Source organism: Bombina bombina, chromosome 5, assembly GCF_027579735.1.
Source record: "Bombina bombina isolate aBomBom1 chromosome 5, aBomBom1.pri, whole genome shotgun sequence".
Taxonomy (NCBI): Eukaryota; Metazoa; Chordata; class Amphibia; order Anura; family Bombinatoridae; genus Bombina; species Bombina bombina.
In genome coordinates this window covers 1,142,522,226-1,142,545,767 of record NC_069503.1, presented here as the reverse complement: position 1 = coordinate 1,142,545,767, position 23,542 = coordinate 1,142,522,226, and the positions used below count along the sequence as shown (strand labels likewise).

Genomic DNA, 23,542 nt, shown 5'->3' with positions numbered 1-23,542 from the left:
TCCTTGGAGTCTTAATTTGGTTCTGACGGCTTTACAGGTTCTTCCATTTGAACCTATGCAATTTTTGGACATTAAACTACTTTCTTGGAAAGTGTTGTTCCTTTTGGCCATCTCTTCTGCTAGAAGAGTTTCTGAGTTTTCTGCTCTTTCTTGTGAGTCTCCTTTTCTGATTTTTTTCATCAGGATAAGGCAGTTTTGCGGACTTCTTTTTAATTTTTACCTAAGGTTGTGAATTCTAACAACATTAGTAGAGAAATTGTTGTCCCTTCCTTGTGTCCTAATCCTAAGAATTATTTGGAAAGTTCCTTACATTCTTTGGATGTGGTAAGAGCTTTGAAATATTATGTGGAAGCTACTAAAGATTTCAGGAAGACTTCCAGTCTATTTGTTTTATTTTCTGGTCCTAGGAAAGGTCAGAAGGCTTCTGCTATTTCCTTGGCTTCTTGGTTGAAACATTTGATTCATCAAGTTTATTTTGAGTTGGGTAAGGCCCCGCCTCAGAGAATTACAGCTCATTCTACTAGATCAGTCTCCACTTTGTGGGCTTTTAAGAATGAAGCTTCAGTTGATCAGATTTGCAAAGCGGCAACTTGGTCTTCTTTGCATTCATTTACTAAATTCTACCGTTTTGATGTATTTGCTTCTTCGGAAGCAGTTTTTGGTAGAAAAGTTCTTCAGGCAGCTGTTTCAGTTTGATTCTTCTGCTTTTGATTTAAGTTTTTTTCTTTCAAATGAAATAAACCTATATTTTTGGGTTGTGGATTAATTTTTTTCAGCAGATTATGGCTGTTTTTATTTTATTCCCTCCCTCTCTAGTGACTCTTGAGTGGAGATCCACATCTTGGGTATTGATATCCCATATGTCACTAGCTCATGGACTCTTGCCAATTACATGAAAGAAAACATAATTTATGTAAGAAATTACCTGATAAATTCATTTCTTTCATATTGGCAAGAGTCCATGAGGTCCACCCTTTTTATGTTGTTTATGATATTTTGTATCAAGCACAATTATTTCCAAATTTCCTTTTGTTGATGCTTTCTACTCCTTTCTTTATCACCCCACTGCTTGGCTATTCGTTAAACTGAATTGTGGGTGTGGTGAGGGGTGTATTTATAGGCATTTTGAGGTTTGGGAAACTTTGCCCCTCCTGGTAGGATTGTATATCCCATATGTCACTAGCTCATGGACTCTTGCCAATATGAAAGAAATGAATTTATCAGGTAAGTTCTTACATAAATTATGTTTTTTTGGTAAATTAATTCCTTTGGATCTGTTCACAATGTCCTGCTCTGCCAGAGGTATCTGTCAGATTATTTTAGGCAGTTGAAGCTATCACATTTTATTGTTTTTTTATAGTTCTCATAACTGTTAATTTGTGTCTGCAGAAATAACGTGAGTCGTTTTCAGAGCAAAATGTTATACAATAAACATACGGAGTTCAGAAATAGACCTTAAAGGGACAAACCTAAAATTATTATTTCATGCTTCAGAAAGGGCATACAGTTTTCAGATTGACTTATTTTATCAAATTTACTTTATTCTCTTGGTATCCTTTGTTGAAGGAGAGATGCTTTACTGGAAGCTAGGTGAACACATTTGATGAGCCAATGACAAGCAGCTAACTCACAGTAGCGCTCCTGAGCCCAACTATATATGCTTTATCAACAATGAATACCAAGAGAATGAAGCAAATTAGACAAGAGGAGTAAATTGGAAAGTCGTTTAACATTTAACAGTCATTCTATCTGAATCATGCAAGTTTAATTTTGACTTTACTGTCCCTGTAATGCCATTGGTCCTCTGTAAATCTATGTGCACAGAATCAACTCTGTGTCAAGAAACTCAAAGTATGGTGTGGAATCGATCTACACAAGGACCCAAGTGTGAGGAGGGAGGGGCAAGCTATAAAAATGTAATATGTTATTATTTTAGCTAAATAAAGCTATTTAAAAAGTTACTACGGTAATGATTATTTTTCTTCTTCCCATAAAGTACAGCTGAATAGTTGATAAAATATGAACCTATTAAACTGGAGAAAGTTCACCTCCCAATGAGTTTATTAATTTCAATGATCTATCTATGTTGTTTCTAATGGAATATAACTAAATCCGTAATTTTCTGATATACCTGGGGAAAATAATCTGAATGGTTTTACTCTGAAATAAAAATTTAAATGTAGAAAACCATGGAAAATTCCATTTTCGGAATCCACCAGGATTCAGCGTAGGCAAACCCAAAGCCATAAAAAAATAAAAATAAACACGTAACCGCCCACATGAAGTATAACAAAATAAAACCTAACCTCCCGCTCGAAGTATTAAGTATCGAAGTATTAACAAACACCTAAACCGTCAACCCCCACATCGCAAAATAATAGTAAAAGTATGATCCTAGGACCTTATGATCTTATGATCCTAGGACTGGCCGGGGAGTTCCAGTTTCTGGGGTACTTGGGTTTAGCCCTTGTTCTGGCTGTTCTCTTTTACAACTTGGCCAGATTTACTGAGAGCCGGGGCTCCTTGGGGCTTGTCTTGTGCCGGACAATACGGTTCCCTTTGGACAGCCAACTGACGTGACCTTATGGTGGGTTTTCCTGCCTAGCAAACAGAAGGTTTGCGGTTGCTCAGCTGTCACTTTTGCGCCTGGTATGTGTGCTAGCACGATGGTGTTTTAAGGGGTTATTCCGTGCTTGTCAGTTACGGGCTCGTTGTCCTCCTTACGGAGGTGTGGTTCCCTTTTTAGGGGCCTCTCCTGTGTTCGGGAGGTTGGAACAGATGTTTATCTGGTTCGGGGATTGGTGGTCTGCTCTTTGAGTTGTTCCTGTCCATCTGGGGAGCTGCTGGCTCCTCACTGAGACTTAGTCGGGTGGCCTTGGTAGATCTCCTTAGGTCTAACGTCTGCTCGATTGTCTTTAGGTTGAATTAATTGTTTCTATTCTTCCGCCCTTTTGGGGATCGGTCTTGGGGTTCCTTTCAGTTCCCTTGCTTTCAGATCTGCCGTTGCTTGGGCTGGTCCGGCTAGGTGTAGGATCTGAGATCTGTTGTTCATCCTCAGGTCTTGGGGGGACAGTGGACCTTCTTTTTAGAGGTTCTGTGCCTCTCCCCCTTTTAGATCTGTGAGTAGGCTCTTTAGGAGGTTGGGCAGTCTGCTATTTTGTGCGGCCGCTTCTTCCTTACGGATAGTGTTTTCTCAGTGTCTTCCTACGGATGGCAGCGTGTTACTAGACTCAGATGTTTATTCTCTGAGTTTGCTACTTGTTGTTTCTGTTTGCTCAGTCTATGAGTTCTGACGTTTTGAGGACTTTGTCTTCAGCTATCTCTTCCAGTGCTGTAGCACAATGTTTTGGAGATGTTTTTTTTTCTCCTTGATGCCCGATTGCTCCTTGTGGGTTGGGTGTCGTCTCTCCTTGTTCTCGGGATCCATTCGGGTCTCTGGATTTGGCCTTCCTTTTGAAGGGGGTCTTTCCTTTATGGATTTTGCTGTTCTTTTGGGTATCTCTTGTTCTCTCCCTTTTGCGGATTTTAGTACTGTACTAGTAAGGGTTGTGTGGGGACCGACTGCTGGGCGATGGTTCTCCTGGAGTAGTGTTGGCTCAGTGAATCTTCTTGCGGTCTCTAGTTAGGGTTTCGGACTATCTGCAGGTGAGTATCCTTGGGGCCTTTTCCTTCTAGTTTCTTCTACAAGATATGACAAGTCCATGGATTTCATCCTTACTTGTGGGATTTATCCTCCTGCTAACAGGAAGTGGCAAAGAGCACCACAGCAGAGCTGTATATATAGCTCCTCCCTTCCCTCCGCCCCCAGTCATTCTCTTTGCCTGTGTTAGTAATAAGAAGAGGTAAAGTGAGGTGTTTAGATTCTTCAATCAAGAAGTTTTTTATTTTAAAATAGTGCCAGAGAGTGCTATTTTTCTCAGGGGGAAATCGTCAGTCTGTTGCTTCCCAAGAGGAGTGGAGATATATTTTCTGCCCTAATGTTAATGATTTTAGCAAACATTATCTAAGATCCATATGTTTCCCACAGCGCAGCTGAAGGTAGTGTAAGAAAATCTTCAGTGTGGAGAACGGTGTCTTGCTACAAGCAGCATTGAGGTATGTTCAGTCTTTTTGTTTTCTGGGGAGATTTGATATATCAGAACAGGCTGACATTGTCCCCTATATGGTGAAGGGTAAGCAGTATGCACTAAGAAAATTAAATATTGTGTACCTGAAATCCCTTTATTAAGTAATTTATTACTTTATTTATTCATGGCCAGAAGTTATATGACCTTGGTGGCTTATGTTTGGACTTGACGCTGGGAGACTAAAGAGGTTTATGGTATGCTGGATGCAGGGTTTGAAGTCTGCATTAGGAACGCATATTTTTTTTTTTTTTTTTTTATTCATGTCAGGCATGTTTGTTTGGACCCATGCGGGTCCTAGTCAAAATTTAGTACGCCCACAGTGGGCGGGGCCTATTTTTGCGCTCTCTGTCGCACAGTCTTCATTGCCATCGCATACCTAGCAGAGGCTGGAGGCTTAATCTGCACTCATTAAGTCCTTTCTATATATCCGGACAACAGGTTCATTCCTGGGGGAAGGTAGGCAAATAAATTGTATAAATAATAAAATTTATGTTCTGAGTGATAATATTGTGTTGGGCTTATCTTGCAAGTGGATGCAATATTAAGGAGCGTTTTTAGACACATTAAAACATTTTTTTCAGGCTAAAAAGCTTTTTTGCAGTTTTTAATAAAATAGTTTTGCTTTTAAAATTTAAAGGCACAGTACAATTTTTTTTGGTATTAATTTTTTTCGTTTTTTAGTATAATCAGAACTCAATATTCAGCAAGGTACGACTATTATCAGTGCTGCTAGTCTGTTTAACATGTCTGACAGTGAGGAGGAAACTTCTTGTTCTATCTGTTTAGATGCCACTGTGGAACCCCCTCTGACTTTTTGTCCCTCGTGTACTGAGAGGGCCTTACAATGCAAAGCACAAATTTTAGGTAAAGAAAATGTGTGTAAAGATGATTCTCGGGCTGAAGGGAATCGGGGTGTACCGCCAGCTTCTCCCCAAGCGTCCCAACCTGTAACGCCCACCCAAGCGACGCGTCTAATTCTTTTACTCTGCAGGACATGGCTGCAGTTATGTCAACTACCCTTAAAGAGGTGTTATCTAAGTTGCCAGTGTTACAGGGTAAACACAGTAGGACAGACTCGGATGTCAGTTGTGTACAATGGACAAATACTTAGAGGTGCCTGCTTACACTGACGTTTTTCCAGTTCCTTAGAGAATTGCGGAAATTATTAAAAGGGAATGGGACAGACCGGGTATTCCGTTTGCTCCCTCTCCTAATTTCAAGAAAATGTATCCTATATCTGACACTGTTCAGGACTCCTGGCAAACAGTCCCTAAGGTGGAAGGAGCTATATCTACCCTAGCTAGGCGTACAACTATTCCTATTGAGGACAGCTGCACTTTCAAAGACCTTATGGATAAGAGGGTCTTCTAAAGAAAATGGTTATTCATCAGGGTTTCCTCTTGCAACCTATGGCATGCATTGTACCAGTTACAACTGCGGCAGCCTTTTGGTTTGAGGCCCTAGAAGAGTCTCTTAAGACTGAGACTCCTTTAGAGGATATCTTAGATAGAATTAAGGCTCTCAAGTCGGCTAATTCTTTTATCACAGATGCCGCCTTTCAAATTGCTAAGTTGGCGGCTAAGAATGCTGGATTCGCCATTTTGGCGCGTAGAGCGCTATGGTTAAAGTCTTGGTCTGCTGATGTTTCATCTAAGTCAAAGCTATTGGCTGTTCCTTTCAAGGGTAAGACCCTATTCGGGCCTGACTTGAAGGAAATCATTTCTGATATCACTGGAGGTAATTGTCATCTCCTACCTCAGGATAAGACTGTTAAATTGAGGGGTAAACAGAATAATTTTCGTTCCTTTCGGAATTTTAAAGGAGTACCCTCTTCTTCCTCCACAAAGCAGGAAGGAAATTTTGCTCAGGCCAAGTCCGTCTGGAGACCCAACCAAGCTTGGAACAAGGGTAAACAAAACAAGCCCGTTGCTACTACCAAGTCGGCATGAATGGGCGGCCCCCGATCCGGGACCGGATCAAGTAGGGGGCAGACTTTCTCTCTTTGCCCAGGCTTGGGAAAGAGATGTTCAGGACCCCTGGGCACTGGAAATCGTGACCCACGGGTATCAATTGGAATTCAAAAGTTTTCTCCCAAGAGGGAGGTTTCTTCTTTCACGATTGTTTGTAGACCAGATAAAAAGAGAGGCGTTCTTACGTGGTGCAGAATACCTCTCTACTATGGGAGTAATTCGTCCTGTTCCAAGGCTAGAGCAGGGACGGGGGTTTTACTCAAATATTTTCGTGGTTCCCAAAAAAAGAGGAAAAGTTCAGACCCATTTTAAATCTCAAGAGTCTAAACAAGTTTCTCAGTGTCCCATCCTTCAAGATGTAGACCATTCGCTCAATTTTACCAATGATTCAGGAGGGTCAATATATGACTACCGTGGACTTGAAGGATGCATACCTGCATATTCCTATCCACAAGGATCATCATCAGTACCTAAGGTTTGCTTTCCTAGAAAAGCATTTTCAGTTTGTGGCTCTTCCCTTCGGGTTGGCCACAGCACCCAGAATCTTCACAAAGGTTCTAGGGTCCCTTCTGGCGGTTCTCAGACCGCAGGGAATAGCAGTGGTGCCTTATCTGGACGATATTCTGATTCAGGCGTCAACTTATCATTTAACAAAATCTCATACAGACGCAGTGTTAGCATTTATGAGAACTCACGGATGGAAGGTGAATCTAGAAAAAAGTTCGCTAATTCCACAGACAAGGGTTCCCTTCTTGGGAACTCTAATAGATTCTAAAGAAATTAAGATTATCCTGACGGAGGTCAGAAAGTCAAAGATTCTAAATACATGCCGAGCTCTTCAGTCCAATCCTCGGCCATCAGTGGCTCAGTGCATGGAGGCAATTTGATTGATGGTAGCGGCAATGGACATCATTCAGTTTGCCCGATTTCATCTCAGACCACTGCAACTGTGCATGCTCGGACAGTGAAATGGGGATTATGCAAATTTATCTCCTCAGATAAATCTGGACCAGGAGACCAGAGACTCTCTTCTTTGGTGGTTGTCGCCGGATCATCTGTCCCAAGGGACGTGTTTCCGCAGACCCTCGTGGGTGATGGTGACGACGGACGCCAGTCTACTAAGCTGGGGTGCAGTCTGTAAGTCCCTGAAGGCTCAGGGTGTATGGACTCAGGTGGAGTCTCTACTTCCAATCAATATTCTAGAACTGAGGGCAATATTCAATGCGCTTCAGGCGTGGCCTCAATTGGCTTTGGCCAAATTCATCAGATTCCAGTCGGACAACATCATGACTGTAGCTTACATCAATCATCAGGGAGGAACGAGGAGTTCCTTAGCGATGACAGAAGTATCCAAGATAATTCGGTGGGCGGAGGCCCACTCTTGTTATCTGTCAGCAATCTGCATCCCAGGTGTGGACAACTGGGAAGCGGATTTCCTAAAAAGACAGTCTTTTCATCCGGGGGAGTGGGAACTCCATCCGGAGGTGTTTGCTTCCCTGATTCTCAGATGGGGCAGACCGGAGTTGGATCTAATGGCGTCTCGACAGAATGCCAAGCTCCCAAGATACGGATCCAGGTCGAAGGATCCTCAGGCCAAACTGATAGATGCCTTGGCAGTGCCTTGGTCATTCAACCTAGCTTATGTGTTTCCACCGTTTCCTCTCCTTCCCCGGGTGATTGCTCGGATCAAACAGGAGAGAGCTTCAGTAATTTGAATCGCGCATGCGTGGCCACGCAGGATTTGGTATGCAGATCTAGTGGACATGTCCTCTCTGCCTGCGTGGAAACTTCCAGTGAGACAGGACCTTCTCATTCAGGGTCCTTTCCAACATCCAAATCTAATTTCTTTGCAGCTGACTGCTTGGAGATTGAACGCTTGATTTTATCTAAGCGGGGATTCTCTGATTCGGTCATAGGTACTTTGATTCAGGCACGTAAGCCTGATTCTGTCCTTTCTCCAAGAAGGATTGGAGAAAGGGTTATCAGCGAGTTCCTTAAAGGGACAAATTTCTGCTTTGTCAATTTTGTTACATAAACGTTTGGCAGATGTTCAGTCTTTTTGTCAGGCTCTAACCAGAATTAAGCCTGTGTTTAGACCAATTGCTCCATCCTGGAGTTTGAATTTAGTTCTTAGTGTTCTTCAAGGGGTTCCGTTTGAACCCGTGCATTCCATAGATATTAAGTTGTTATCTTGGAAAGTTTTGTTTTTGGTTGCTATTTCTTCTGCTCGTAGAGTTTCGGAGCTTTCAGCGTTACAATGTGATTCGCCTTATCTTATCTTCCATTCTGATAAGGTGGTCTTACGTTCCAAACCTGTTTTCCTTCCTAAGGTTGTTTCTAATAAGAGTATTAATCAGGAAATTGTTGTTCCTTCATTATGTCCTAACCCTTCTTCTAAGAAGGAACGTATGTTACATAATCTGGACGTGGTCCGTGCCCTGAAGTTTTACTTTTACGACTAAGGATTTCCGTCAATCATCTTCATTATTCATTGTTTTTTCTGGAAAACGTAGGGGTCAAAAAGCTACGGCTACCTCCCTTTCTTTTTGGCTGAAGAGTATCATCCGTCTGGTGTATGAGACTGCTGGACAGCAGCCTCCTAAAAGATTTACGGCTCATTCTACTAGGACTGTGGCTTCCTCATGGGCATTTAAAAACGATGCATCTGTTGAACAGATTTGCAAGACTGCAACTTGGTCGTCTCTTCACACCTTTTTTCCAAATTTTCCAAATTTGATACTTTTGCTTTTTCTGAGGCTGGTTTTGGGAGAAAGGGTTCTTTAAGCAGTGGTGCCTTCCGCTTTGGTTCCTGTCTTGTCCCTCCCTTTCATCCATGTCCTGTAGCTTTGGTATTGTATCCCATAAGTAAGGATGAAATCCGTGGACCCATCATATCTTGTAGAAGAAAAGTAAATTTATGATTACCTGATAAATTAATTTCTTCTACGATATGACAAGTCCACGGCCCACCCTTTTTAAGACAGATTTCGGTTATTTTATTTTTTGTAAACTTCAGTCACCTCTGCACCTTTGGCTTTTCCTTTCTCTTCCTAACTTTGGTCGAATGACAGGAGGCGGAGGGAAGGGAGGAGCTATATATACAGCTCTGCTGTGGTGCTCTTTGCCTTTTCCTGTTAGCAGGAGGATAAATCCCACAAGGATGAAATCCGTGGACTCGTCATATCGTAGAAGAAAATTAATTTATCAGGTAAGCATAAATTTACTTTTTTTTGCCTGCATCCGACGAAGCGGGGTTTGGTTGAGTTGTGGTTTTTAAGGCCTGGTGCCCTCAGAATGGGCTGCCTATTGTACCCTCCCATTTTTGCATTCAGTGTCCTCTATAGCTTGGGTATTGTTTTCCCAAAAGTAATGAATGCAGCTGTGGACTGTTTTCATCTGAAGAAAAGAAAATTATCAGGTAAGCATAATTTAAGTTTTTAAGGGCTATTGGTAGTTTAGTATTAGATTACGGGGTGTTTTTTATTTTGGGGGAGATTTATTTTTTATTTTTATAGGGGTTTTCGTTTAGGTTTACATTTTTTATTTTGGATAGCTTTGTTTATTTTTTTTTCTGTAATTTTTTTTACTTTTTTTTTTTTTTTTTTTGTAACTTTAGCTTGGGGCTTTGTATTTTTTAAACATAGACTGCCCTCAGGCTTATGGTCTAGTTTAGTCTATAATTTAATTTTGGATCTTTCTTTCCTAAATGCATCATTTTGCACTTTGCATTGATCAACTTTAGATTCCAGTCATTTGTCCAATCCACCAACTTTTTGATACCAAATGTCATTTTGTTCCCTCCCCCTAGAACATAAACTCTGATCATTTTTGTTATCATCTGCAAACAGACATACTTTCCCCTGTAGCCTTTTGCTGATATCACTGATGCATATTTTAAACAAGACCTGCCCCAGAATTGACTCCTGAGTAACACCACTAGTAACTGCCCCCCTGCTGAATGTAATACTTTTGTTAACACACTCTGTTGCCTACCCTTAAAGGGACACTGGATTTTTGTTTTGTAGATGATCCATTTCTATAGCCCATCTGTTTCTGTAGAAATGTATTGCTTATTTTAACAACATTCTACTGATTTGCAAACTCCTAACCAAGCCCCAATGTATCAGATGTAGACCAATGTCTACAGACTCCTGCTTGCTCCTGTTTGTGTTATGGGTCTTTTCATATGCGGGTGAGGGTCTGCTCTTCCTGCGTTCGCAGCCCCTTTCAGTGGATGTCCCAGGCTAACCTCATCAACAGTGCTAAACTGGGAGTTTCTAAGTATGTAAAATGTTTTTATCCTGGATTTGTAGATCAGTATCTGCATATTCTTTATAGTAGTGTCTATTGCATGAAGTTATATGGAAGTTGGTGTATACTGTCCCTTTAAGCCAGCATTCTGCGCAGTCTAGAAATAGTTTAAGACTTATTTTGGCGTGTGAGACAGCGTCATCTGCTGATCTAACACTTTAGTTACATAAGCAGCTAGATTAGTCTGATGTGATCCTCCTGAAGTTAAACCATGCTGATATTATTCCTTTAAATTGTTCTTATGTAAATAGTAATTCTTTCTTTAAAGAGAATTTCCATTAATTTCCCTTCTGCTGAAATTAGACTGACTGGCCTGTAGTTCCCAGAGGCTTCCCTTTTTATGGAGAGGTACTATATTCACTATTCTCCAATCAGCTGGAACAACTGTTCACTTGCTGCCCTCCTCTTGTCTCTACCGTCACAGCGCTGTAAACTCGCCTATCTGTATGTCATTGGGTTTTGTTCTCACAGCATCACATGGTGATCGCGCACAGCTCTACACGATGTTAGTGTTATTTATTGTTGTTTTTATCTAATTTTTGTGTTTCAGGAGCCACTGATAAAGGTGACCGGTCCTCTGCTGGTTGTGCAGCTGTTGGAAACTACACTGCTGGCGCTAGTAAATTATGCCAGGTGAGTGCCAGACCAGGGTGTAAATGTTTTAGCTCCAGATCACGTATTTGTGTACTGGGGATATCTGTGGTGTGAGAAGGGCGTCAAATAGATCTGCCCCTGAAGTTTGTAGAACAGCAGATCTTTTATAATCAGTCAAGTATCTTCTGGCTTCTATTAACGCACAAGACCTGTATGTAGCAAGTACCTAAGCTTAAAGGGACAAAAGACATCTTCATTACAAGACTTTTTTTCTGTAGTTTTGTATTAAATTAGCAAATCAACTGAAAGTGAAAACTCTCTGAATACATAAAGTCATTCGCCAAAATGGTTTTTAATGGCTGCGCTCCCAACCATTTGTCCTATTTGATCTGGACTTGTTACTGCAGCAGATGAGGCTTGTCAGTCATTGTTACTAAAGCTTGTTTTGCCTGATATTATCTGATCACCTTTGCTGAGGGACAGATATGTAGCAGGGTTAGGCTTGTGTAGTCTTCAGTGCGTGCGCTTCCAATTCTCAGACCTGGGAAACACACAAATTACTCAGTTAAATTACAGGAAAACTTGGACGTAAACAGTGAAACAGTTTTATTATTTATTGTGTAAGATTAGGAAATCCTGTAATCCTCTGAAAGATAATGCTACAGTGATTGCCCCTCTGGCACTATTGCTAGTACTGGAAGCTTTGTCTTATTTTAAAACTTTCCAATTTACTTCAATTATCAAATCTGCTTCATTTGTTTGGTATTCTTTGCTGAAGAAGCAGCACTGCACTACTGGGAGCTAGCTGAATGCAGTGAGCCAATAACATGAGGGATATCTGGAGCTGCTCCTGAGCCTACCTAGATATACTTTTCAACAAAGGATACCAATAGAACAAAACAAATTAGATAATAAAAGTAAACTGGAAAGATTAAAATTACAAACTCTTTCTGAATTATGAAAGAAAAAAGTATGGACTTCATGTCCCTTAATAACGTACAATATTTTTGTTTCTATATAACGTCGTTTCAGCCTTGTTGGTACAAATGCTGCAAGATTTCGCCTGGCAGCCGGCCCCCACAAGAAGCTGGTGGAGATGGGCTTGCGAAGAGCGCAGGGTCCAGATGGGGGCTTCTCTGCTTCCAAATACTCTTACCTGGGAGGTGAGTGCGATTCTGGAGATTAGCTCATCTACAAGTAAAAGTGCTGCAATATCGTTTCCCTGTAACAATCTGTACTTAAATATTAGTCTATGCATAAAAATACTGATCTTGTGAATCATGTCCTGTTTTTCTCAGGCTTTGATGCGACCAGTAATGTCCTGGCTGGGAAACTCTGCGGAATTCCGGTGTCTGGGACCGTAGCTCATTCCTACGTATCCTCTTTCACCTCTCCTGATGAAGTGCATTGTAGGGTAACGAGAAATCAATTTTTTTTTTAATTAAATAGTTTTTTTTTTTAATAAAATGCTTTTTTGAGGAAAATCTTTGTAAAGATAGTTTCTGTTTAAGATACAAAGGGTTATTCATCCTGAAATAATGATTAGTGTTAAGTTCTTTAGCACGAGGCCATAATGCTGATTCTTGTTGATAAATTAAATCTATTAATTCATTCAGAATGTCCTGCTCCCCCAGAGGTTTCTGTAAGTTTGTGTATCTAGAAGATATTCTCACATATTATTGGTTTTGTAGTTCTCACAACTGTGAATTTGCAGAAATAACATATTTCTCTTGTTAAGTGTATCCAGTCCACGGATCATCCATTACTTGTGGGATATTCTCCTTCCCAACAGGAAGTTGCAAGAGGATCACCCACAGCAGAGCTGCTATATAGCTCCTCCCCTAACTCATATCCAGTCATTCTCTTGCAAGCCTCAACCAAGATGGAGGTCGTAAGAGGAGTGTGGTGTTTTATACTTAGTTTATTCTTCAATCAAAAGTTTGTTATTTTTAAATGGTGCCAGAGTGTACTGTTTATCTCAGGCAGTATTTAGAAGAAGAATCTGCCTGCGTTTTCTATGATCTTAGCAGAAGTGACTAAGATCCATGGCTGTTCTCACATATTCTGAGGAGTGAGGTAACTTCAGAGAGGGAATGGCGTGCAGGTTTTCCTGCAATAAGGTATGTGCAGTTAATATTTTTCTAGGGATGGAATTTGCTAGAAAATGCTGCTGATACCGAACTAATGTAAGTAAAGCCTTAAATGCAGTGAGAGCGACTGGTATCAGGCTTATTAATAGAGAGACATACTCTGATAAAAATGTAATATAAAACGTTTGCTGGCATGTTTAATCGTTTTTATATGTATTTGGTGATAAAACTTATTGGGGCCTAGTTTTTTTCCACATGGCTGGCTTGAATTTTGCCTAGAAACAGTTTCCTTAGGCTTTCCACTGTTGTAATATGAGTGGGAGGGGCCTATTGCCGTTTTTTTGCACAGCAAAAAGTACAGACACAGACATCCAGCTTCTTCCTGCATGATCCAGGACATCTCTGGAGGGCTCAAAAGGCTTCAAAGTCGTTTTTGAGGGAGGTAAAAAGCCACAGTAGAGCTGTGGCAGTTGTTGTGACTGTTTGAAAAAACGTTTTTGTCTGTTATTATTCTGTTTTGGGTATTAAGGGGTTAATCATCCATTTGCAAGTGGGTGCGATGCTCTGCTAACTTGTTACATACACTGTAAAAATTTGTTTAGTGTAACTGCCTTTTTTCACTGTTATTTCAAATTTTGACAAAATTTGTGTTTCTTAAAGGTGCATTAACGTTTTTTATATTGCTTAAAGTGTTTTCCAAGCTTGCTAGTCTCATTGCTAGTCTGTTTAAACATGTCTGACACAGAGGAAACTACTTGTTCATTATGTTTGAAAGCCATGGTGGAGCCCCATAGGAGAATGTGTACTAAATGTATTGATTTCACCTTAAACAGTAAAGATCAGTCTTTAACTATAAAAGAAATATCACCAGAAGATTCTGACGAGGGGGAAGTTATGCCGACTAACTCTCCCCACGTGTCAGACCCTTCGCCTCCCGCTCAGGGGATGCACGCTAATATGGCGCCAATTACATCAGGGACACCCATAGCGATTACCTTGCAGGACATGGCTGCAATCATGAATAATACCCTGTCAGAGGTATTATCCAGGTTGCCTGGATTAAGAGGCAAGCGCGATTGCTCTGGGGTTAGGAGAAATACAGAGCGCGCAGATGCTGTAAGGGCCATGTCTGATACTGCGTCACAATATGCAGATCATGAGGACGGAGAGCTTCAGTCTGTGGGTGACATCTCTGATTCGGGGAAACCTAATTCAGAGATTTCTAATTTTAAATTTAAGCTTGAGAACCTCCGTGTGTTGCTTGGGGAGGTATTAGCTGCTCTGAATGACTGTAACACAGTTGCAGTACCAGAGAAATTGTGTAGGCTGGATAAATACTATGCGGTACCGGTGTGTACTGATGTTTTCTCCAACATAGGTGTGTCCGGTCCACGGCGTCATCCTTACTTGTGGGATATTCTCTTCCCCAACAGGAAATGGCAAAGAGCCCAGCAAAGCTGGTCACATGATCCCTCCTAGGCTCCGCCTACCCCAGTCATTCTCTTTGCCGTTGTACAGGCAACATCTCCACGGAGATGGCTTAGAGTTTTTTAGTGTTTAACTGTAGTTTTTATTATTCAATCAAGAGTTTGTTATTTTGAAATAGTGCTGGTATGTACTATTTACTCAGAAACAGAAAAGAGATGAAGATTTCTGTTTGTATGAGGAAAATGATTTTAGCAACCGTCACTAAAATCCATGGCTGTTCCACACAGGACTGTTGAGAGCAATTAACTTCAGTTGGGGGAACAGTGAGCAGTCTCTTGCTGCTTGAGGTATGACACATTCTAACAAGACGATGTAATGCTGGAAGCTGTCATTTTCCCTATGGGATCCGGTAAGCCATGTTTATTACGATCGTAAATAAGGGCTTCAAAAAGGGCTTATTAAGACTGTAGACTTTTTCTGGGCTAAATCGATTGATTATTAACACATATTTAGCCTTGAGGAATCATTTTATCTGGGTATTTTGATATAATAATATCGGCAGGCACTGTTTTAGACACCTTATTCTTTAGGGGCTTTCCCAAAGCATAGGCAGAGCCTCATTTTCGCGCCGGTGTTGCGCACTTGTTTTTGAGAGGCATGGCATGCAGTCGCATGTGAGAGGAGCTCTGATACTTAGAAAAGGCTTTCTGAAGGCGTCATTTGGTATCGTATTCCCCTTGGGGCTTGGTTGGGTCTCAGCAAAGCAGATACCAGGGACTGTAAAGGGGTTAAAGTTCAAAACGGCTCCGGTTCCGTTATTTTAAGGGTTAAAGCTTCCAAATTTGGTGTGCAATACTTTTAAGGCTTTAAGACACTGTGGTGAAAATTTGGTGAATTTTGAACAATTCCTTCATGTTTTTTCGCAATTGCAGTAATAAAGTGTGTTCAGTTTAAAATTTAAAGTGACAGTAACAGTTTTATTTTAAAACGTTTTTTGTACTTTGTTATCAAGTTTATGCCTGTTTAACATGTCTGAACTACCAGATAGACTGTGTTCTGAATGTGGGGAAGCCAGAATTCCTATTCATTTAAATAAATGTGATTTATGTGACAATGACAATGATGCCCAAGATGATTCCTCAAGTGAGGGGAGTAAGCATGGTACTGCATCATTCCCTCCTTCGTCTACACGAGTCTTGCCCACTCAGGAGGCCCCTAGTACATCTAGCGCGCCAATACTCCTTACTATGCAACAATTAACGGCTGTAATGGATAATTCTGTCAAAAACATTTTAGCCAAAATGAACACTTATCAGCGTAAGCGCGACTGCTCTGTTTTAGATACTGAAGAGCATGACGACGCTGATAATAATATTTCTGAAGGGCCCCTAACCCAGTCTGATGGGGCCAGGGAGGTTTTGTCTGAGGGAGAAATTACTGATTCAGGGAACATTTCTCAACAAGCTGAACCTGATGTGATTGCATTTAAATTTAAGTTGGAACATCTCCGCATTCTGCTTAAGGAGGTATTATCCACTCTGGATGATTGTGACAAGTTGGTCATCCCAGAGAAACTATGTAAAATGGACAAGTTCCTAGAGGTGCCGGGGCTCCCAGAAGCTTTTCCTATACCCAAGCGGGTGGCGGACATTGTTAATAAAGAATGGGAAAGGCCCGGTATTCCTTTCGTCCCTCCCCCCATATTTAAAAAATTGTTTCCTATGGTCGACCCCAGAAAGGACTTATGGCAGACAGTCCCCAAGGTCGAGGGAGCGGTTTCCACTTTAAACAAACGCACCACTATACCCATAGAGGATAGTTGTGCTTTCAAGGATAAAAAATTGGAAGGTTTGCTTAAAAAGATGTTTGTTCAGCAGGGTTACCTTCTACAACCAATTTCATGCATTGTCCCTGTCGCTACAGCCGCATGTTTCTGGTTCGATGAGCTGATAAAGGCGGTCGATAGTGATTCTCCTCCTTTTGAGGAGATTATGGACAGAATCAATGCTCTCAAATTGGCTAATTCTTTCACCCTAGACGCCACTTTGCAATTGGCTAGGTTAGCGGCTAAGAATTCTGGGTTTGCTATTGTGGCGCGCAGAGCGCTTTGGTTGAAATCTTGGTCGGCTGATGCGTCTTCCAAGAACAAGCTACTTAACATTCCTTTCAAGGGGAAAACGCTGTTTGGCCCTGACTTGAAAGAGATTATCTCTGATATCACTGGGGGTAAGGGCCACGCCCTTCCTCAGGATCGGCCTTTCAAGGCAAAAAATAAACCTAATTTTCGTCCCTTTCGTAGAAACGGACCAGCCCAAGGTGCTACGTCCTCTAAGCAAGAGGGTAATTCTTCTCAAGCCAAGCCAGCTTGGAGACCAATGCAAGGCTGGAACAAGGGAAAGCAGGCCAAGAAACCTGCCACTGCTACCAAGACAGCATGAAATGTTGGCCCCCGATCCGGGACCGGATCTGGTGGGGGGCAGACTCTCTCTCTTCGCTCAGGCTTGGGCAAGAGATGTTCTGGATCCTTGGGCGCTAGAAATAGTCTCCCAAGGTTATCTTCTGGAATTCAAGGGACTTCCCCCAAGGGGGAGGTTCCACAGGTCTCAGTTGTCTTCAGACCACATAAAAAGACAGGCATTCTTACATTGTGTAGAAGACCTGTTAAAAATGGGAGTGATTCATCCTGTTCCATTAAGAGAACAAGGGATGGGGTTCTACTCCAATCTGTTTATAGTTCCCAAGAAAGAGGGAACGTTCAGACCAATCTTAGATCTCAAGATCTTAAACAAGTTTCTCAAGGTTCCATCGTTCAAGATGGAAACCATTCGAACAATTCTTCCTTCCATCCAGGAAGGTCAATTCATGACCACGGTGGATTTAAAGGATGCGTATCTACATATTCCTATCCACAAGGAACATCATCGGTTCCTGAGGTTCGCATTCCTGGACAAACATTACCAGTTCGTGGCGCTTCCTTTCGGATTAGCCACTGCTCCAAGGATTTTCACAAAGGTACTAGGGTCCCTTCTAGCTGTGCTAAGACCAAGGGGCATTGCTGTAGTACCTTACTTGGACGACATTCTGATTCAAGCGTCGTCCCTTCCTCAAGCAAAGGCTCACACGGACATTGTCCTGGCCTTTCTCAGATCTCACGGATGGAAAGTGAACGTGGAAAAGAGTTCTCTATCTCCGTCAACAAGGGTTCCCTTCTTGGGAACCATAATAGACTCCTTAGAAATGAGGATTTTTCTGACAGAGGCCAGAAAAACAAAACTTCTAGACTCTTGTCGGATACTTCATTCCGTTCCTCTTCCTTCCATAGCTCAGTGCATGGAAGTGATCGGGTTGATGGTAGCGGCAATGGACATAGTTCCTTTTGCACGCATTCATCTAAGACCATTACAACTGTGCATGCTCAGTCAGTGGAATGGGGACTATACAGACTTGTCTCCGAAGATACAAGTAAATCAGAGGACCAGAGACTCACTCCGTTGGTGGCTGTCCCTGGACAACCTGTCACGAGGGATGACATTCCGCAGACCAGAGTGGGTCATTGTCACGACCGACGCCAGTCTGATGGGCTGGGGCGCGGTCTGGGGATCCCTGAAAGCTCAGGGTCTTTGGTCTCGGGAAGAATCTCTTCTACCGATAAATATTCTGGAACTGAGAGCGATATTCAATGCTCTCAAGGCTTGGCCTCAGCTAGCGAGGGCCAAGTTCATACGGTTTCAATCAGACAACATGACAACTGTTGCGTACATCAACCATCAGGGGGGAACAAGGAGTTCCCTGGCGATGGAAGAAGTGACCAAAATCATTCTATGGGCGGAGTTTCACTCCTGCCACCTGTCTGCTATCCACATCCCAGGAGTGGAAAATTGGGAAGCGGATTTTCTGAGTCGTCAGACATTGCATCCGGGGGAGTGGGAACTCCATCCGGAAATCTTTGCCCAAGTCACTCAGCTGTGGGGCATTCCAGACATGGATCTGATGGCCTCTCGTCAGAACTTCAAAGTTCCTTGCTACGGGTCCAGATCCAGGGATCCCAAGGCGGCTCTAGTGGATGCACTAGTAGCACCTTGGACCTTCAAACTAGCTTATGTGTTCCCGCCGTTTCCTCTCATCCCCAGGCTGGTAGCCAGGATCAATCAGGAGAGGGCGTCGGTGATCTTGATAGCTCCTGCGTGGCCACGCAGGACTTGGTATGCAGATCTGGTGAATATGTCATCGGCTCCACCTTGGAAGCTACCTTTGAGACGAGACCTTCTTGTTCAGGGTCCGTTCGAACATCCGAATCTGGTTTCACTCCAGCTGACTGCTTGGAGATTGTCACGGCCGCGGCGGCATTCTGGTTTGAGGCCCTGGAAGAGGCCATCCATACAGCTCCATTGACTGAAATTATTGAAAAGCTTAGAACACTTAAGCTAGCTAACTCATTTTATTTCTGATGCCATTGTTCATTTGACTAAACTAACGGCTAAGAATTCCGGATTCGCCATCCAAGCGCGTAGGGCGCTATGGCTTAAATCCTGGTCAGCTGACGTGACTTCGAAGTCTAAATTACTCAACATTCCTTTCAAAGGGCAGACCTTATTCGGGCCTGGTTTGAAGGAAATTATTGCTGACATTACTGGAGGTAAGGGTCACACCCTTCCTCAGGACAGGGCCAAAGCAAAGGCCAAACAGTCTAATTTTCGTGCCTTTCGAAATTTCAAGGCAGGTGCAGCATCAACTTCCTCCGCTTCAAAACAAGAGGGAACTTTAGCTCAATCTGAGCAGGCCTGGAAACCTAACCAGTCCGGGAACAAAGGCAAGCAGGCCAGAAAGCCTGCTGCTGCCTCTAAGACAGCATGAAGGAACGACCCCCTATCCGGCGACGGATCTAGTAGGGGGCAGACTTTCTCTCTTCGCCCAGGCGTGGGCAAGAGATGTTCAGGATCCCTGGGCGTTGGAGATCATATCTCAGGGATATCTTCTGGACTTCAAAGCTTCCCCTCCACAAGGGAGATTTCATCTTTCAAGGCTATCTGCAAATCAGATAAAGAAAGAGGCATTCCTACGCTGTGTTCAAGACCTCCTAGTTATGGGAGTGATCCATCCAGTTCCGCGGACGGCACAAGGACAGGGTTTTTATTCGAATCTGTGGTTCCCAAAAAAGAGGGAACCTTCAGACCAATTTTGGATCTAAAGATCTTAAACAAATTCCTCAGAGTTCCATCTTTCAAAATGGAAACTATTCGGACCATCCTACCCATGATCCAAGAAGGTCAGTACATGACCACAGTGGACTTAAAGGATGCCTACCTTCACATACCGATTCACAAAGATCATCATCGGTTTCTAAGGTTTGCCTTTCTAGACAGGCATTACCAATTTGTAGCTCTTCCCTTCGGGTTGGCTACAGCCCCGAGAATCTTTACAAAGGTTCTGGGCTCACTTCTGGCGGTTCTAAGACCGCGAGGCATAGCGGTGGCTCCGTATCTAGACGACATCCTGATACAGGCGTCAAGCTTTCAAGTTGCCAAGTCTCATACAGAGATAGTTCTGGCATTTCTGAGGTCGCACGGGTGGAAAGTGAACGAGGAAAAGAGTTCTCTATCCCCACTCACAAGAGTCTCCTTCTTAGGGACTCTTATAGATTCTGTAGAAATGAAAATTTACCTGACTGAGTCCAGGTTATCAAAACTTCTAAATGCTTGCCGTGTTCTTCACTCCATTCCGCGCCCTTCGGTAGCTCAGTGTATGGAGGTAATCGGCTTAATGGTAGCGGCAATGGACATAGTGCCATTTGCGCGCCTTCATCTCAGACCGCTGCAATTATGCATGCTGAGTCAGTGGAATGGGGATTACACAGATTTGTCCCCTCTGCTAAATCTGGATCAAGAGACCAGAGATTCTCTTCTCTGGTGGTTGTCTCGGGTACACCTGTCCAAGGGTATGACCTTTCGCAGGCCAGATTGGACAATTGTAACAACAGATACCAGCCTTCTAGGTTGGGGTGCAGTCTGGAATTCCCTGAAGGCACAGGGATCGTGGACTCAGGAGGAGAAACTCCTTCCAATAAATATTCTGGAGTTAAGAGCGATATTCAATGCTCTTCTGGCTTGGCTTCAGTTAGCAACACTGAGATTCATCAGATTTCAGTCGGACAACATCACGACTGTGGCTTACATCAACGGGGAACCAGGAGTTCCCTAGCGATGTTAGAAGTCTCAAAAATAATTCGCTGGGCAGAGTACCACTCTTGCCACCTGTCAGCAATCCATATCCCAGGCGTGGAAAACTGGGAGGCGGATTTTCTAAGTCGTCAGACTTTCCATCCGGGGGAGTGGGAACTCCATCCGGAGGTGTTTGCTCAGTTGATTCATCGTTGGGGCAAACCAGAGTTGGATCTCATGGCGTCTCGCCAGAACGCCAAGCTTCCTTGTTACGGATCCAGGTCCAGGGACCCAGAAGCGACGCTGATAGATGCTCTAGCAGCGCCTTGGTTCTTCAACCTGGCTTATGTGTTTCCACCGTTTCCTCTGCTCCCTCGACTGATTGCCAAAATCAAACAGGAGAGAGCATCAGTGATTCTGATAGCACCTGCGTGGCCACGCAGGACTTGGTATGCAGACCTAGTGGACATATCATCCTTTCCACCATGGACTCTGCCTCTAAGACAGGACCTTCTGATACAAGATCCTTTCAATCATCCAAATCTAATTTCTCTGAGACTGACTGCATGGAGATTGAACGCTTGATTCTATCAAAGCGTGGCTTCTCCGAGTCAGTCATTGATACTTTAATACAGGCACGAAAGCCTGTTACCAGGAAAATCTACCACAAGATATGGAGTAAATATCTTTATTGGTGTGAATCCAAGAATTACTCATGGAGTAAGGTTAGGATTCCTAGAATATTGTCTTTTCTCCAAGAGGGTTTGGACAAAGGATTATCAGCTAGTTCCTTAAAGGGACAGATTTCTGCTCTGTCTATTCTTTTGCACAAGCGTCTGGCAGAGGTTCCAGACGTCCAGGCCTGTGTTTAAACCTGTTGCTCCCCCGTGGAGCTTAAACTTGGTTCTTAAGGTTCTTCAAGGAGTTCCGTTTGAACCCCTTCATTCCATTGATATTAAACTTTTATCTTGGAAAGTTCTTTATTTGATGGCTATTTCCTCGGCTCGGAGAGTCTCTGAGCTATCTGCCTTACAATGTGATTCTCCTTATCTGATTTTTCATGCAGATAAGGTAGTTCTGCGTACCAAACCTGGGTTTTTACCTAAGGTGGTTTCTAACAAGAATATCAATCAAGAGATTGTTGTTCCATCGTTGTGCCCTAATCCTTCTTCAAAGAAGGAACGTCTTTTACATAATCTGGACGTAGTCCGTGCCTTGAAGTTTTACTTACAAGCTACTAAGGATTTTCGTCAAACATCTTCCCTGTTTGTCGTTTACTCTGGACAGAGGAGAGGTCAAAAAGCTTCGGCAACCTCTTTCCTTTTGGCTTCGGAGCGTAATACGCCTAGCCTATGAGACTGCTGGACAGCAGCCCACTGAAAGGATTACAGCTCATTCTACTAGAGCTGTGGCTTCCACCTGGGCCTTCAAAAATGAGGCCTCTGTTGAACAGATTTGCAAGGCTGCGACTTGGTCTTCGCTTCACACTTTTTCAAAATTTTACAAATTTGATACTTTTGCTTCTTCGGAGGCTGTGTTTGGGAGAAAGGTTGTTCAGGCAGTGGTTCCTTCCGCTTAATCCTGCCTTGTCCCTCCCATCATCCGTGTACTTTAGCTTTGGTATTGGTATCCCACAAGTAATGGATGATCCGTGGACTGGATACACTTAACAAGAGAAAACATAATTTATGCTTACCTGATAAATTTATTTATCTTGTAGTGTATCCAGTCCACGGCCCGCCCTGTCCTTTTAAGGCAGGTCTAAATTTTAATTAAACTACAGTCACCACTGCACCCTATGGTTTCTCCTTTCTCTGTTTGTTTTCGGTCGAATGACTGGATATAACAGTTAGGGGAGGAGCTATATAGCAGCTCTGCTGTGGGTGATCCTCTTGCAACTTCCTGTTGGGAAGGAGAATATCCCACAAGTAATGGATGATCCGTGGACTGGATACACTACAAGAGAAATACATTTATCAGGTAAGCATAAATTATGTTTTTTCACAACAAAATGTTATAAAATAAACATACAGAGTTGAGAAATAGATCTTAAAGTAACATAAACCCGGGAGCGGGTGGGGGGGGGGCGCAGCGGGTTGGACCACTGCACTACAGAAAAGAAAAAAGTAGAGTGCCAGGGAAGGTGAAGGAGGAATGAGAAGGGATCCAAGTGGATGGGGATTTTGGCCATTGTACACGGTAGGGCTGCTGAAAAATAATCGATTCAGTGATGCATCGCGATGTAGCCGTTAACAATGCTGCATCGATGCAAGTGCAGACCTGAATCGATTCAGGGGTCAGTCAAGTCATTGTGCAATGTCACATTACCCCGCCTCTCTCACAGAGCAGTATATTCAGAGAAGCCGACATAAGGGAGTCTGTCTTCTGGTTTTACACCAGCTGCACCACATCAGGACTTTCTGTGTGCACACTGCGCAGATATCCGACACGGAGAGCACTCTCAACAGACCTCCCCTCTCACACACAAATGTTCCAGTCAGGAATTTTTATGACACCTAATGCCGACAGCAGCTTGATGTAAACAGTGAATCTTTTCTTTTATTATTCATTCACTGTTTGCTCTCTGTCAGACCCGTAGCCCAAACGAGCATTTATGGGTTGCTATTAGATATAGTAAGTCAAGTTTTACAAAAGTCACACAATTTATACTTTATTTTCAACATTTGAGAGGCAATTGTGTGCCTTTTGTAAAACTTGACTTGCTATATCTAATAGCAACCCATAAATGCTCGTTTGGGCTACGGGTCTGACAGAGAGCAAACATGCAGCAGAGACCGCAGCAGTAAACAGTGAATCGATAATACAGAACATTTGTGTGTGAGAGGGGAGGTCTGTTGACAGTG

At 42.8% G+C, this 23,542-nt stretch overlaps 1 protein-coding gene across 1 annotated transcript in view; it reads left to right on the top strand.

Annotated features, from left to right (window-relative positions):
• Positions 1 to 23,542, top strand: part of NAPRT (nicotinate phosphoribosyltransferase) — a 341,546-nt gene that overhangs the window by 76,475 nt on the left and 241,529 nt on the right. Inside the window, exons 3-5 of the mRNA XM_053715969.1 lie at positions 10,959 to 11,041; positions 12,035 to 12,165; positions 12,301 to 12,416. Coding sequence (XP_053571944.1) covers positions 10,959 to 11,041; positions 12,035 to 12,165; positions 12,301 to 12,416 — 330 coding nt within the window. The remainder of the gene's footprint in view (positions 1 to 10,958; positions 11,042 to 12,034; positions 12,166 to 12,300; positions 12,417 to 23,542) is intronic.